Below are 17467 nucleotides of genomic sequence, written 5' to 3'. Positions count from 1 at the left end.
ATGTGGAACTCTGACTGGAATAGGTCCTTCAGTCCCAGATGTGGAACTCTGACTGGAATAGGTCCTTCAGTCCCAGATGTGGAACTCTGACTGGAATAGGTCCCTCAGTCCCAGATGTGGAACACGGACTGGAATAGTCCCTCAGTCCCAGATGTGGAACACGGACTGGAATAGTCCCAGATGTGGAACTCTGACTGGAATTGGTCCCTCGCAGTCCCAGATGTGGAACTCTGAATGGAATAGGTCCCTCAGTCCCAGATGTGGAACTCTGAATGGAATAGGTCCCTCAGTCCCAGATGTGGAACTCTGAATGGAATAGGTCCCTCGCAGTCCCAGATGTGGATCTCTGGAATAGGTCCCTCAGTCCCAGATGTGTAACACGGGCTGGAATTGGTCCCTCGCAGTCCCAGATGTGGAACACGGGCTGGAATAGGTCCCTCAGTCCCAGATGTGGAACTATGACTGGAATAGGTCCCTCAGTCCCAGATGTGGAACACGGGCTGGAATAGGTTCCTCAGTCCCAGATGTGGAACTCTGACTGGAATAGGTCCCTCAGTCCCAGATGTGTAACACGGGCTGGAACAGGTCCCTCAGTCCCAGATGTGGAACTCTGACTGGAATAAGTCCCTCGCAGTCCCAGATGTGGATCTCTGACTGGAATAGGTCCTTCAGTCCCAGATGTGGAACTATGACTGGAATAGGTCCCGCACTCCCAGTTGTGGATCTCTGACTGGAATAGGTCCTTCAGTCCCAGATGTGGAACTATGACTGGAAAAGGTCCTTCAGTCAAAGATGTGGAACTATAACTGGAATAGGTCCCGCAGTCCCAGATGTGTAACACGCTGGAATAGGTCCCGCAGTCCCAGATGTGTAACACGGACTGGAATAGGTCCCTCAGTCCCAGATGTGGAACACGGACTGGAATAGGTCCCTCAGTCCCAGATGTGGAACTCTGAATGGAATAGGTCCCTCAGTCCCAGATGTGGAACTCTGAATGGAATAGGTCCCTCAGTCCCAGATGTGGAACTCTGACTGGAATAGGTCCCTCAGTCCCAGATGTGGATCTCTGAATGGAATAGGTCCCTCGCAGTCCCAGATGTGGATCTCTGGAATAGGTCCCTCGCAGTCCCAGATGTGGATCTCTGGAATAGGTCCCTCAGTTCCAGATGTGGATCTCTGACTGGAATAGGTCCCTCAGTCCCAGATGTGGAACACGGGCTGGAATAGGTCCCTCAGTCCCAGTTGTGGAACTCTGATTGGAATAGGTCCCTCAGACCCAGATGTGGAACTCTGACTAGAATAGGTCCCTCAGTCCCAGATGTGGAACACGGACTGGAATAGACCCTCAGTCCCAGATGTGAAATTCTGACTGGAATTGGTCCCTCGCAGTCCCAGATGTGGAACTGACTGGAATAGGTCCCTCAGTCCCAGATGCGGAACACGGACTGGAATAGGTCCCTCATTCCCAGATGTGAAATTCTGACTGGAATTGGTCCCTCACAGTCCCAGATGTGGAACTCTGACTGGAATAGGTCCCTCAGACCCAGACGTGGAACTCTGGGATATGTCCCTCAGAGTCCCAGATGTGGAACTCCGGGATACGTCCCTCACAGTCCCAGATGTGGAACTCCGGGATACGTCCCACACAGTCCCAGATGTGGAACTCCGGGATACGTCCCTCACAGTCCCAGATGTGGAACTCCGGGATACGTCCCTCACAGTCCCAGATGTGGAACTCCGGGATACGTCCCACACAGTCCCAGATGTGGAACTCCGGGATATGTCCCTCACAGTCCCAGATGTGGAATCGAGACTGGGATACATAACTCCAGCTGGAGCCACAACCCAACAAGATGCTCCTGTCCCACCATCTGGTCCCCTCTGGCCATCAGCAAAATCACCTCCTAATTTGTGTCCTCCAGTTATCCCAGACCCATCTGATTCTCTTCCTTGTCCCACTGGGCCCCTGGGGTCATGTTCATGGTACCTCCCCACCCCTTTTGGGTTTGTGATGTGTTGGGTACCTACAAGTCCCAACCCTCCCCCTCACGAGACTCTCCCAGCCCCCAACCCACCCTCCCACTGCACAGTGAGCGGGACTCCCCCCAGTGCCCCCAACACCAGCCTCTCCCCACGTGGGACTTCCCCAGCAGCCCCAACCCCACCATCCAGCGGCGCGGTGCGTACACCACTCTCCTACCGGGATGTGCCCCGATACCACATCCTCCCACCATGGAGCACACCCTCAGCGCCACACTGGAGCGCAGGCCCAGCTGTGGAAGTGTGAGGCAAGAGGGACACTGCCTCACCGCCAGGAGCCCATTCAGTGAAGAGGCGCAGCGAGTCAAACCGCGGACCGTGCCGGTGCAGAGCGGGTGGTGAACTCACACGCTGTCGTTCAGGAGCAGCGAGACCGGGAATCCCTGGATATCAGAGACTGTCATGAAAGGGATGAACTGCGACAGATCCACGAAGAGTTCGGGCGTCACCCGCGGAAACTTGTGCAGAAAGGAAGCGGTGAGAGTTTCCAGAGCCGGCTCATCGCGCCAGGAAACCTACAGGGGGCAAGATGGCTACAATGATGGAGGCTGCAGAGAGAAGACATGGGAATATCGTGAGGGGAAGATGAAGAACCAGATCTGTGTCCAGCTCGTACTGACTCTTATCGCAACAGATTCCCACTAGTTACATACTGACAGGAGGCCGTTCCCATCCACATACCTGACAACCCCCACCTCCTGACACATCCCACTCCCTCTGATTTACAACCTGCTCCCCTGGCATGAATTTGGGACCCCGACACTCACCAATGCGAACAGTTTCCTGACCACTAATTCATCAGGACACTTTGGTGGGGGAGTCCAGGACCAGAGGGCACAGCCTCAAAATAGAGGGACGCCCATTCAGAACAGAGATGAGGAGGAGTTTCGTGGTGGCGTGGCAGTGTAATGCTTTACAGCGCTAGGGGTGGGGGTGTTCAGTTCCCACCGCTGTGTGTAGGGAGTTCCTACATTCTCCCCGTGGCCACGTGGGTTTCCTCGGGCTGCTCCAATATCATCTCACAGGACAAAGACGTACAGCTCAGGGTTATCAAGTTGTGGGCATAAGTTGCCGCTGGAAACATGATGACGTTTGCCCACCACACCCTCGGACTGTGTTGGTCGTGGGCACAAAAGGCGCCTTTCCCCGTACGTTTCCGAGTGCATTTGACGAATAAAGTAAATCTTCAACTTTTCCTTAAATCTGTACATCCAAGTCCACGAGCATGAACAGAAGCCGTGACCCTGAGGAGCTCCACCCACTGCTTCCCTCTATTCCGAGGATCAGTGTCAACTCTTCAGACAAGTTACCTTGTTTTCATTTCGAGATACAGTGTGGAACAGGCCACACCGCCCAGCCACCCACCCGTTTAACCCTTGCCTAGTCAGTTTACAATGACCAATTAACTTACTAACCACTGCTCTTTGGAATTGGGAGGAAGCCCATGTATTCGTGGGGAGGATGTACAAACTTCTCACGGGCGGCGCCGTAAATGAACTCCGACGCTCCAAGCTGTAATAGTGCTACCGTTACGGATACCGTTACAATAGAGCTGTAACCGTTGTGTTACTGGGACACCTCAACGATAGTGCTATCATCCCTCTTATCCATGGTCTTCAATTTTGATGACATAAGGAGAAGCTACAGTGGAATTTTTCCCCCTGCAGGCTGAGAGGTAACCTTTTAGGGGGATAGAAAATCAAGGGGGACATAGATAAGAAGAATGGTTGAAGAGTCTAAAATTAGAGGGCCAAAGTTTAAAGTGAACAGGGAAAATTTTAAAGAGGATCTGAAAGGTAGCACTTGACAGTAGTGGGCATGCGGAATGAGATGCTAGAGGCAGGCACAACTAAATGTGGACAAGATGGGCTGAATGGCCTGTTCCTCTGTGATAGTCAATGTGGATTAGATGGGCTGAATGGCCTGTTTGCTACTGTGATACTTTACGACTCAAGTCTCTTCGTCAATCCCTTGCTGGAAGTCTGGGGTACCATATCATAGAAACATAAATTGGAACATGAGGTGGCCATTTAGCTCTTCAGCTCTGCTGTGTCATTCAGTTCAATCATGACTGATATCCCTCAATAATATATTCATGCTCCCCTGAGGCCCTTTTACTGTTTTGTGTCCAGAAATCTCCCCATTTCCTTCTGATCATTACCACCTTCTGTGGCAGAGAATCCATAGGCTCATCACCCTCTGGGTGAAGAATTTATTCACCTCAGTCCTACAACCTATCCCGAGACCATCACTCCTCATTCTAATTTCCTCCTCCCTCCACCCAAGCAAGGGTTATCCAATCGGGCCTGTCCGAACTCTGTACTTTTCCAGCGAGATCCCCCTCTCATTCTTCTCCACCACGTCACTGAAAACAGACCGGTAGACACGATCTCACTTCATGTGATAGACCCACCATCCCAGAAATCAACTGCGTAAGCTTCACTGAGCTCCCTCAGTGGCAAGTACATCTCGTCTTAGATGTGAAAATCCAAACTCCAGAACTGGGTAGCGTTAATAATTCTACTAGCTGAAGTTATGGGTGATGAGTGAAAGTGTAAGACCAATAAAATCACTAAAGCTGCTTGCCACTTGTTCCCAGTTCCCATCTGATCCTCAAGTAAATAATGTTAACTTTTATTATCTGTGGTGTCATTGATCATCAGGTTAGTTTCAGGAGCTCTCTGCACTGCTTCTCTGTGGGCCTGGTTAAGCATTCTCTCCCCAGTAAGGATTCAGGACGGGGTTGGAGGGTTGCCCGTGACTGTGTGTGCGTGGGAGGGAGGGCGAAACGGGGCTCACTTTGCTGTTGTTGTTTTGCTCTGCCGAGCGTAGCGGGCACACTATGCTGGCGCCAGAATGTGCCACCGCTTGTGAGCTGCCCCCACAACATCCTCGAGAGCATTGGTTGTTAATGCAAACGACACCTTCACTGTACGTACCACTGTACGTAAAGTGATAAACAAATCTGAATCTTCAATCTAATGTAAGCCCATCGGGTAATTCATGCATGCCCACTCGGTGCCCACCTGAAACTGATGCCACGTCCTGTGCATGTAGGAGAGCAGCTTCTTGACAGCGTCACTTTCGGCTGACATAAGCAGCTTCTGGAAATTCTCCTGGGGCATGTGCAGGTACTCCTGGAAGGAAGAAGACCAAGAAAAGAATCCGTCATTGCATCTGCAGGCCAAGCTGCTCCAGCAACGCTCCGTTCCCACACACGGAGTTCTCCCACACTTGAAGGGTGTTGTACCACCCTCCCTCCACGGGCCCAGCAGAGGCGCATGGTAACGTAACGTTTAGTGTAACACTCTTACAGAACCAGCAACCCAGCCTCAATTCCCGCCAGTCTCTGCAAGAAGTTTGCACATTCTCCCCGTGACTGGGTTCCCTCCACGTGCCCCGATTTTCTCTCGCATTCCAAAGACGAGCGGGTTAGTAGATTTGTTGGTCACATGGGTGTAATTGGGCAGCGCAGGCTCATTAAGCCGGAAAGACCAAAGGTTTGTGGGCTCAACCCTGTTGTTAGTTACGGCATTGACATAGACATGATGAGGCATTAAGCTGGAACCGTGGTCTTTGCAGTTGGGCATAAGTAATGTCACTGTCATTATCTAAAGCTTTCACATGTCCCATCCCACAGTGTCCTAGCCGATATTGAACAAAGGTGGGAAAAGGATTCCAACTGATAAACATGAAGGCAGGTTGTGAAAAAACCAGGTTTATAAGGCCATAAGATACAGGTGCAGAATTAGGCCATTTGGCCCATCGAGTCTGCTCCAACATTTCATCATGGCTGATCCAATTTTCCTCTCAGCCCCATTCTCCTGCCTTCTCCCCGTATCCTTTCATGCCCCGACTAATCAAGAACCTATCAACCTCTGCCTTAAAAATACATAAAGACTTGGCCTCCATAGCTGCCTGTGGTAACAAATTCCATTGATTCACCACTCTCCGGCTAAAGAAATTCCTCATTTCTGTTCTAAAAGGATGTCCCTCTATTTCAAAGCTGTGTCCTCTGGTCTTAGACTCCCCCACCATAAGAAACATCCTCTCCATATCCACTCTATTAAGGCCTTTCACCATTTGATAGGTTTCAATGAGGTCTCACCCTTCATTCTTCTGAATTCCAGTGAATACAGGCCCAGAGCCATCAAACACTCTTCATATGACAAGCCATTCAATCCTGGAATCATTTTTGTGAACCTCCTTCGAACTCTCTCCAGTTTCAGCAAATTTGTTCTAAGATAAGGGGCCCAAAACTGCTCTCAATACTCCAAGTAAGGCCTCAATAGTGCTTTATAAAGTTTCAATATTACATCCTTGCTTTTATATTCCAGTCCTCTTGAAATGAATGCTAACATTGCATTTGCCTTCTTCACCACAGGCTCAACCTACAAATTAACCTTCAGGGAATCCGGCACAAGAACTCCCAAGTCCCTTTACACCTCAGTTTTTTTGCATTTTCTCTCCATTTAGAAAATAGACAACTCTTTCATTTCTTCCACCAGAGTGCATGACCATACACTTCCCGACACTGTATCGCATCTGCCTTTTCTTTACCTATTCTAGCCTGTCTGTCCTACTGTAGCCTCTCTAATTCCTCAAAACTACCTGCCCCTCCACCTATCTTCATATTGTCTGCAAACTTTGAAATAGAGCTATCAAATTCCATCATCCAACTCATTGGCATATAATGTAAAAAGAATCAGTCACAACACCGAACACCACTAGTCACCAGCAGCCAACCAGAAAAGGCTCCCTTTATTCCCATTCTGTCTCCTGCCAATCAGCCACTGCTTTATCCATGCTGGAATCTTTCCTGTAATACCATGGGCTTCTAGCTTGTTAAGCAGCCTCATATGACACACCTTGCCAAAGGCCATCTGAAAATCCAAGTACACAACATCCATTGATTCTCCTTTGTCTATCCCACTTGTTATTCCCTCAAAGAATTCCAACAGATTTGTCAAGCAAGATTTTCCCTTAAGGAAACCATGCTCTCTATGGCTTATTTTAACATGCGTCTCCACTTCATCCTTAATAATCAACTCCAACATCTTCCCAACAACTGAGGTTAGCCTAACTGGCCTATAGTTTCCTTTCTTCTGCCTCTCTCCCTTCTTGAAGAGTGGAGCGACATTTGCAACTTTCCAGTCTTCCGGAACCATTCCAGAGTCTCGTAATGTTTGAAAGATCATTACTAATGCCTCCACAATCTCTTCAGCCACCTTTTCCTGAACTCTTGGATGTCCAGTGACTTAACGGCCTTCAGATTTTTCAGTTCCCCAAGGACCTTCTCTCTAGTATGGTAACTTCACACACTTCATGACCCCTGACATCAAGAACTTCCGCCAAATTGCTAGTCTGTTGCCTTTATGGCATTTGTTTAGTTTATTATATTTTTGCTTTAGTAATTCATTTGTTATCATTTTCTAGTTAAAGTTAAGATTGTTTAAAGTAAATTCATTGTCTGTGATATATCGCGGCATGCCATTGCACATGTCACACCCGGTTTCGCCGCATCTTATGGGAAAATACCAGTTTGGAGAAATGGGAAGGAGGGGGCTCACATGTGCAGGATCAGCACAAGAAAAGTTTTCTTTCTACGCACTAGAAACATCAGTGAAGCAACACCGTAAGTTCATGAGATAATCGATATGTTGAATTAAAAATGTTAACGCTGATTCTGTTAAAAGTAATGATGGTTGATAAGGTTTATCCTTTCGTTAGTTAAAGAGTTGTGGATACTTTGTGTTGAAGTGTATTTAAAGCAGTCAATGGCGTAGGCAGATTCTGACTGTATGCTGCACTTTAATGTAACGTAGTTGTAGTTTTACTTTTGCAAGAATTTACGATGTAAATGTGATATCAAGAAGGAAACAAATACTGTATACATTTTGTATTGTTTTATCAACAGTTTTCACCATACGTTAATGTGGAAGAGTGAACAGTAAACGGTTAACCTTACTGCGATCCTGTTTTCATTGACCTCAGTGTTTAGTTCAGAGTTCTCTTACACCTGAGCGAGAACACTACAGCTAGTTTGTTTCACAGAAGACTGATGCAAAATACCTATTCAATTTTGATATCTGCTCTCACCTCTTTTACACTTTATGTATCTGAAGAAACTTTTGATATAATCTTTAATATTATTGGCTAGCTTACTTTCATATTCCATTTTTAACTTACTTTTTTGTTGCCTTCTTTTGGTTTCTAAAAGCTTCCCAATCCCCCAACTTTCCACTAATTTTTGCTCCATATGCCCTTTCTTTGGTTTTGATGTTGGCTTTGACTTCTCTTGTTATCCATGGTTGTGTCTTCTTCCTCTTTGGGATGAATTTATCCTGTGCCTTCCAAATTGCTTCCAGAAATTCCAGCCATTGCTGCTCTGCTGTCTTCCCTGTCAGTGTTCCTTTCAAATCAATTCTGGCCAGCTCCTCTCTCATGCCTCTGTAATTCCCTTTACTCCACTGTAATACTGATTCATCTGACTTTAGCTTCCCCTTCTCAAATTTCAGTGTGAATTCAGTATTACAATCACTTGCCCCTAAGGATTAAACCATAAGACATAGGAGCAAAATAAGGCCATTCAGCCCGAGTCTGCTCCATTCCATTAAGGCTGATCCGGGATCCCACTCATCCCCATACACCTGCCTTCTCCCCATATCCTTTGGTGGCCTGACCAATCAGGAAACAACCAACTTCCATCTTAAATCTACCTATGGACTTGGCCTCCACCACAGTCTGTGGCAGAGCATTCCACAGATTCACTATTCTCCGGCTAAAAATATCCCTCCTTACCTCTGCTGTAAAAGGTCACCCCTCAATTTTGAGGTTGTGCTCTCTAGTTGCCTCACCACAGGAAACATCCTCTCCACATCCACCCTATCTAGTCCTTTCAACATTCGGTAGGTTTCAATGAGATTCCCACATTCTTTTACCTTAAGCTCGCTAATCAATTCTGGTTCATTGCACAACACCCAATCCAGAATAGCAGATCCTCTGGAGGGCTCAGCCAGGAACTGCTGTCAAAATCCACCTCACAGGCGTTCTAGAAATTCCTCATCTTGGAATCCAGCACCAACCTAATTTTGCCAATCTAGCGTCATATTGAAATCCCCCTTGACTATTGTAACACTGCGTTTTCTATCTCGCACTATAATTTGCAGACCACATCCTTACTGCTGCGGTTTCCTAGCTCTATGCATAATGATTCAACACCTTCTGACCCTATGTCACCCCTTTCTAATGATTTGATATTTTTTTTTAAACCAACAGAGCAACACCACCCGTTTGCCTTTCTGCCTGTCCGTTCAATACAATGTGTAAACTCCCAGCTTCAATCAGGCATGATTCAGCGCTGCCTACGTCAGACAGTACTCGCCCATCATCTGAATTCTAAAATACTGCAACACTTCGGGTTTGAAATATTCTGGTACCTGAAAAAGGACTCGCAGAGCTGGTGACTCGTTCTCATTCTGTAACAGATCCCAGAGCACCGGCTGAGGAGACAAAGCAGCTGAGGTTAGATTAACATTTCTTTCTGTTACCCTAGCCATGGTCAAGACGATGTGGGACCTTGCTGTGTGCAAATTAGTCGCTACATATCACAGAGATTTGGCAGGGGGAAATAAATCAAAGGGGAAACGGAGTGGAGGCGATTAGATAAAGGAATACCAGAAAGAGGGGTATATGTTGCTACCCAAACTGAAACTCATGTCCGTCAGTAAGTGCGGGAGGGATGAGCGACGGGGTCAGGAACGTGAAAGTGACCTTGTTTAAGAGGAACACAGGTCTGAGTCTGAAACCCATTGGGAAAGTCAGAGACCCATTGTCTATAAGAGCGCTGGACATTGAAGGCCTGTCCTGGACTGACCGACCGTAGGCGAGGGTTATCTCTCTGTGATTGTGTGTATGGGGGTGGGGTGGTTATGAGTGTACAGAGAGGGACACGCAGGGAACAGAGAGCCAGGGATCATTCTTCTTACCGCACACGGGCCGGAGTGAAAAGAGTCGCTAGTTTGTACACTTCGCTCGGGCAACACTTACACTGAAACAATTGAGAAGGTCCTTTTTGAGAGCTGCGTCTGTTTCCTCCTTCAGAAAATTGTCCACAGTCTGCAAGATGCTGACTGACGCATTGGGGTTGAAGGCAATCCAGAAAGAAGAATTATCCAAAAGGCTGGAAAGGAGAATGGCTTCGCTCAAGACCTCTTGGACCTCCTCTTCGGTGTGATCGAGCGCGGGAGGCCCCAGGAGATAGTGGAAGACTCGAAGAATGTAGTTGGCGCCTGAAATCCAGTCGAAGGTTTGGTCATCGCAATTGTTGAACTCATTCAGTAGATCTTTCAGGAAGGCCGCCGGGTTCTCACACAGTTGAGTCGTGTTGATGCTCAAAGGCTCAGGGAGAAGATCGAGCCAAAACCGGGAAAAACACTCATCCCTTCCCGGGGCAGCGGGCTCCGAGCAGTAATCTACAATCCAGGGTTGTTCCTGTGAGATCCATTGATATACCGTGGAGTTTCGGCAAACAGTCTTCTTGAAGCCATCGGCGTCCAGATCTCGGCACCTCGCAACGAGGACGCCATCCGAGAACGTGTCGAGAGACCATGAGTTATAATCGCAGGCCAAGGGCCCATCTCCAGCCAACACGATATCCAGCGCCCTCCTCGCTTGGTGAAGCTGCCGACAGAAGCTACTGCTGGCCCCCAGTTCCCGGGACGTGCCATTGGTGCAGAGATTGTGGACGTGAGCGGTGGCATTTGCAAGGATGCACTGGTGCAAATCCCAGCCCGTGACGTTGGACAGCTCAAATGGACGAGTGCAGGCGCGGGATAGGTCAGCTGACTTCTCCACGGCAGGGGACAAAGCTGCACAGATCAGTTTGGACGAGACGCCCCCAGCAGTATCGTTGGAGCAGAGTAGTTTGACGTACCCGAAGGTGCAGTCTTCAGCGTTGTCCAGGGCGCCCCAATACTCCAACATCCGTGCGCAGTTGGCACCTCCACCGTGCGCTCCCGGGGAGACGGCGGACAGCCACCAGCATACTTGGTCCATCCAAGTCTCGTTCACGTTCAGTTCTTCCCTGAGCTTCACTCGCGAGCAGAATTGGGCGAGAGAAGCCGGATTAAACCCCAGCCACCTCGACCCGCTCAACTGGCTGCAAAGGTCAACCAGAAACCGCGTTGCGCTCTCTCCGCGCCACCAGCTGTGGTTAGAGCAGAGTTTCTGCAGAGACTCTGGGGGCACGCACTGCCGCAAATATTCAGGCTGGCCGTCGGGCTCCCGGTGGCAAGGACCGGCGGAGAGGTTGGCATTCCCGGAACCCCCCTGCAACCCCGAGCAGAGGGGCAGAAGCCAGGCTCGGCCGAGATCCTGAGCGCTCCGAAGGGACCCTTCGTTGCAGACGCTGGAAGCGAACTCGGATGGGTAGAACAATCTGCAGAGCTGTGCCCAGTACAGATCCTCCTCCACCACCGACAGATACCAGGCGGCGTCTGAGCAGGCGGAGCGGAGGTCGGGTGGCGGCCGGCTGTAGCCGCCGCTCCGGTTGAAGAGGTTGCAGTAGAGGTAGGCGGTGAAGTTGGACACCCCTGGAAGCCTGGGGCTGGGGTCATTGCAAACGGTTTCCAGACTGCCGATGTTCGAAGGGGTGCCCCCGCCGGCTGCGGCCACCTGCTCCGACCTGCTGGACACTTGGCGCGGCTTTCTCGGCCCTTTGTTCCCTCGCCCACAGGAGAGGAAGGGAGTCGCCTTCAAAATCCCTGGGGAGCTGAATCCCAGGATGGACGTGTCCCAGGAGATATTGTTCTTGATGCCCCTGGACGGGAAACAGGAATGGAACAGTGAGTGAGTGGAGGGGTGGGGTGGATAATCTCCAAAGGACGAGTTCGATGGGGGTGATAAACCGGAGAGTTCGTTCTCGGGTCTGGGGGAGATCTCCACTCACCAGCATACCACACACGGCCAAACAACAACCAAAACATTAAATTCCGCCAAGTGGAGTGGAACGGACCACTCGGCCCGTCTTTCTCCAACTTCCTGTCTCGGCCGCTAATCTCCGAACTCTCCCCGTCAGCGATTCTCGGTGACCGACCACTGCATGCCCTGAGAAAACCAACCCCTCCCCCAGAAAACACCCATGCTCAGACCCGCCTGCGGGGATGTGGTCGGGCCTGCCGATCGTTGCGCCTCCGGTGGGCAGGTGTCAGCGGCTCCACGCACTGCACCACGGTGCCTGGGTGTCACTTGCTGAAGCATCTCACCACAGGAATGGGAGATACCAGTCAGTAGTGGGTGAGGACAAGAGGGGATAGAATCCCAGACCTTGTTTGACAGTGGAACAGGGCTGTATCAGTATCATGTTTAATATCACCTGCAAACGTTGTGAAGCGGCAGTATATTGCAATACATAACTTAAAAACCATAAATTACAACAAATACACATAAAAACTACGACATTAAATAAGCATTGCAAAGAGGAAGGAAAACAGTGCGGTTCGTGGGTTCATTTAGAATGCTGATGGCAGAGGGGGAAAGCTGTTCCCGAAACATGGCGTGTGTCCTCAGGCTTCTGTGAACTCCTTCCTGATGGTAGGAGTGAGAAGAGGGCACGTCCTGGGTGATGCATCGCCCTTGAAGGTGTCCTGGCCGCTGGCGAGGCTCGAGGCTGCAGGCTGGCCCCTGTCACTTCGTGTTCGGAATCATCAAATGCACAGAGAGCATCTGGACTGATCATGGAGAATGATACACTTACCATAAGAGGAGTTGCCGTAAGTTCCCTACAAGAGAAGAAGAAAAAAACACATTTAAAATACAGCCCGACTGGCTGAAGGCATGATACACGCGGAACGCATCAGTAGCGCCGGCGTCAGTACAACCCTGGTACAGCTCGGGGGTGTCGGAGTCCGGAGGTCCTCTGTCGGCAAGTTTGTATGTTCACTACATGAATAAAGGAATGAGGTGTCATAGTCAGAAAGAAAAGACGATAAACAAGAAATGATAAATTGAGGCTGTTTGTTGGTCGGGGTTGACCATGGATGTTGTGTCCATAGGGTTGTGCAATATGGAGAGCAACCCATTTCCCATGCAGGCGGCGCCGCTTGGAACAGCAGCCAGCGCTAAACTCAACGTGGGACTGCCTCAGGGACCCCAGCTCCGGATTTCTCCTCGCGGTTTACACCCAAAGCCTTCGACACGGGCGGGTGCAGCCGCGAGGCAGCGGAGCTGAAATGGCAGTGGATCATCACAGTAAGGGCTTTTAAAAAGGGCACAGTTCCTGTTGTAGAGAGCCAAACAGAGACATCAGTTTCAGGGATGCGGAGCAACAAACAATGTGCTGAAGTCAGCGGGACAAGCTAGGGGTGAGTATGGAGAGTTTTTGATGTTTTGGGTTAAAACCCTGCATCAGGGCAGTGTCTCTGGCAAGGGGAGACAGTCCCACTTACTGTTCAGCCTCCTCCCCACTATGAACGCCACCTACCTGGAGAACACTTCCCATTTTGACCTGATTGCGGGATTCCGATAACGGATGAAACCTCATTTACCAGGGAGGCCGTCATCCGTGCTACCTTCCTCTTGAAATTCGTGTAGATGGAGGTCCCGACCTTGCGCAAAATACTCTGCCTCAGCTCTTGCAGCCCACCCCACAAGGCGTCCTCCGCCCAGGTGTGCCGGGCTCGATTCAGCAGGGGTGCACCCTCGGCACCGCCTCTCCTCCCACTGGGTTTGGAGAGGATCTGCAGAAGGCTCTGCACAGTGCTAGCGTTCTCCACCACGTTAGCAGGATTCCTGTCGCTCCCGGACGCTTGAGGCTCATTCCATGGTCGGAATTGGTCATTGCCGGGAGGCTGGAAGTTCACCACTGATTTCCAGTTTTTCCAGTTGAGGAGCTTGCCTAGATTTTCAAGCCACCCTACATTAATGCTGCAAACTCTCTCTCCGATTAAGGAGCAGATTAACTCCTGAATACGGGCTTTGGCTTGTGCGAAAGTCCCGCTGTATAACGTCTGGGTAAGAGTTTCAATCAGTCCAGCCAGAACCTCCCGGTTGTCCGTCTGAAAAATCCACCTGAGCAGATGGCGGTTGGTCAGTAAGTCGAGGATGCTCTGCACAAGTTCAATGAGATTGTCCAGGTCCTGGCTGGCCCGCAAAGAAACAAAGAGGTCCCTCAGTTCCAGCGTGGCTCTGGGCGGAGGCCCATTCTCCACCTCTTCGGGATCCAGCGTGTTCGGTGTGAAGTCTTCTGACGCCGGATACTGAGGATTGTTGCTTTGCAGATACAGGGAGATGTTGTAGAGAAAGGCAGAGAGTCGTTTACTGTCCAGTGCACGTTTATTAAGAAAAGAGGCCACGTTCCGTTGAGGTAGAGCACTGAAAGTTCTGAGTCCGCCCATCAAACTGGAGATTACAGTCCGAATCCTTTCGGAATCTTTGGAGCCTGATCTTGCAGGGGCAGGGATTGGGTCCATTTCTCCTTCTAATAAGTGTGCAACATCCTTTAACAGCGCCACGTACCGATTACTCCCATTACCTATTAAATCAAGCATCAACATTTAGCGGACACGATCGTCGGTGCTAATCTCAGCTCCCAGTTGCCCAGCCATTCTGAATTTGACAAAGGGCTCAGTGGCGACTTTATGACCTACCTCCTGTATCTAATAAAATAGCCACCCATGGTCTTCTGCTGCTGTAGCCCATCCATTTCAAGGTTCAACTAGTGCATTCCGAGACACTCTTCTGGTTACTTGAGTTACTATCACCTTCCAGCCAACTTGTAAATCTGGCCATTCTCCTCTGACCTCTCTCATTAACGAGGAGTTTTCACCCACAGAACAGCCACTCACTGGATGGTTTTTTGTTTCTCTGTGAACTCTAGAGACTGTTGTGCTTAAAATTACCAGGAAAACTGCAGTTTCTGCAATCCTCAAACCACTCCATCTGACAACAACAGACATTCCACGTGAAAGTCACCTAGACGACATTTCTTCCCCATTCTGAGGTTTGGTCTGAACAACAACTGAGCTGGTGACCATATCTGTATGTTTTCATGCATTGAGTTGCTGCCATATGATTGGTTGATTATATGTTTGCATTAACAAGCAGATGTACAGGTGTATCTAATAAAGTAGCCACTAACTCCATGTGGAATGATGGATTTCATAGGTTGGGCTAAAGTTTTGCAATTTTACAAAACACTAATTGGACAGCACTTGGTGTATTAGTACTAAACTGGTTACTACTCTAAAGAAAGGCTGACTGCACAGGGGGAGGGCGAGACAGGAGGGAGTGCAAATGAATTACACCAGGAATGGAGGACTTTAGGTATGGAGAGAGATTTGTAAAGCTGGACTTATTTTCCTTGGAGCAAAGGCAGGATAAATAGTCCAATCTTTCAACACTCCCACCAAGTGGTGGGGCTTTCACAATAGCAAGGTAGAGGTGAGAGGGAAAAGTTTTAAAGGAAATTTGAAGAGATTTTTGGTTTGTTTTTGTTTTTTTTACATAGGCACAGGATGTTGTTAACCCCACCGGTGGACAGACTCAAGTCCATCTGTGAAAGGAGAAGGTTTGGACAAGGGGCTAGCATCCGCATCCTGCAAAATCCCAGTACTACAGAAACACCAACAGGAGCTCCAAAGCCCTCATCCCTAAGGGACAAAGGATACACCAAGAAGATGAGCTACAACTGGAGACAACTCTGGCCCAGGTCTCTGGTGAGCTACTGCTGGTAGCCAATGGGCTTTAGTATCGTGTGCTGTTGATATCTGGAACTGGTTATCGGAGAAGGTGGTACACCCAGATATGATTACTCCATTTAAGACGCATTTTAGAAGATGCTTAAATAGGCATGAACCAATCTGGGCAAATGGGATGAGTGTAGATGGGCAAAAAAAGGTTGGCATGGCTACAAAGGGCTGAATGATCTGTTTCTGTACTGTACACACAATATTCCATATATCTCAAATTGGGTTCTGCAAACTCCTTTACCATACATGAGTAATCTTTCCCTTGGTCAGAATAATCAAACAAGCAACCAGGAGACCTTACCTGCCCAACTGAGTTGGGGGGCTTCGATCTTGGGGCCTCCCTCAAAAGTCAACACTTCCCTCTGCAAGAGGTCACATTTCCTGGCCCATTCCTGGATCCAAGTCCAGGACTGCGGGTGGCACTAACTGGGCGGCACCGTGGAAGTGCCTCATAGCCTCATGATCAGATGCTGAATCGCTGGTCTGCTCTCTCAGGTGGATACCTTTTGGCAGCTATTCGAAGAGCAGTGACATTATCTATGGCACCTTGGAATCACTACTTCCCCTCAATCTGAATTATTGATCTGATCATTGAGTATATTCGATATAGAGAAGTACAGCACTGGACTGGCCAGTCAGTCCACATAGGAGCAGAATTAGGCCACATGGCCCATTGAGTCTGCTCTGCCATTTCATCATGGCTGAATAGTTATCCCTTTCAACTCCATTCTCCTGCCTTCTCCCTGACTAATCAATAACCTGGCTTTAAATATACTCAATGACCTGGCCTCCACTGCCATCTGTGACAATGAATTCCACAAATTCACCACCCTCTGGCTAAAGGAATTCTTTCTCATCTGTGTTTTAAGTAGATGACCCCTCTTCCAAGAGAAAATACCCTCTCCAAATCCACTGTCTAGGCCTTTAAAAACTTGTTCGGTTTCAATGAGGTCCCCACTCATTCTTCTAAATTATAGTGAGTACCAGCTCAGAGTCGTCAAACACTCTTCATATGTTAACCCTTTCATTCCTGGAATCATTCTTGTGAACACTGTTCACTCTAAGCTGTGCAGATGCACAGCTACGCACCAACTGAAATGCTCCCAGGTACATAGCCTTTGTTGCCACGCAGCCAGATTTTCCTTTTACATAATGTTTTATTAAGGTGCCATGCAGTTTTCAGGCCATGTAAACATTTCCTGCTCTGAGCAACGTCTGAGCTGTGAAGAAAATTAAAAGGAACGTTGCTCATTAACCTTCTCTGGACCCTCTCCAATGCCAGATTGTCTTTACTTAGATAAGGGGCCCCAAACTGCTCACCATGCTCCAAGTGCCTCATGCATTCTCAGAATCTCATTGTTGCTCTTGCATTCTAGTCCTCTTGAATTGCAATGCCAACATTGCCTTCCAACTCAACCTGTAAGTTAACCTTTAAGGAATCCTGCACTAGGACTCCCAAGTCCCTTTGTACCTCTGATTTTTAAATTTCCTCCCCACTTCTATCAAAGTGCATGACCATGCACTTCCCTGCACTGTATTCCATTAGCCACTTCTTTACCCGTTCTCCTAATCTGTCCAAGACCTTCTGCAGACACTCCACTTCCAAATATTCAATGAACATCTATTATCAAAGTATCTGTATAAAATATAACTCTGAGATTTGTCCTCCTGCAGGCAGC

At 48.9% G+C, this 17467-nt stretch overlaps 1 protein-coding gene across 1 annotated transcript in view; it reads right to left on the bottom strand.

Moving 5' to 3' along the window:
- LOC132379218 (stereocilin) overlaps positions 1–17467 on the bottom strand; it is a 93167-nt gene that overhangs the window by 71262 nt on the left and 4438 nt on the right. The window contains exons 2-7 of the mRNA XM_059946928.1: positions 13523–14572; positions 12797–12821; positions 10090–11860; positions 9480–9542; positions 5052–5177; positions 2389–2555 (exon numbers count right to left, since the gene is read on the bottom strand). Coding sequence (XP_059802911.1) covers positions 2389–2555; positions 5052–5177; positions 9480–9542; positions 10090–11860; positions 12797–12821; positions 13523–14572 — 3202 coding nt within the window. The remainder of the gene's footprint in view (positions 1–2388; positions 2556–5051; positions 5178–9479; positions 9543–10089; positions 11861–12796; positions 12822–13522; positions 14573–17467) is intronic.

Source organism: Hypanus sabinus, chromosome 21 (genome assembly GCF_030144855.1).
Source record: "Hypanus sabinus isolate sHypSab1 chromosome 21, sHypSab1.hap1, whole genome shotgun sequence".
NCBI lineage: Eukaryota > Metazoa > Chordata > Chondrichthyes > Myliobatiformes > Dasyatidae > Hypanus > Hypanus sabinus.
The sequence above is the reverse complement of the archived record's forward strand: the minus strand, read 5'-3'. Positions and strand labels throughout refer to the sequence as shown.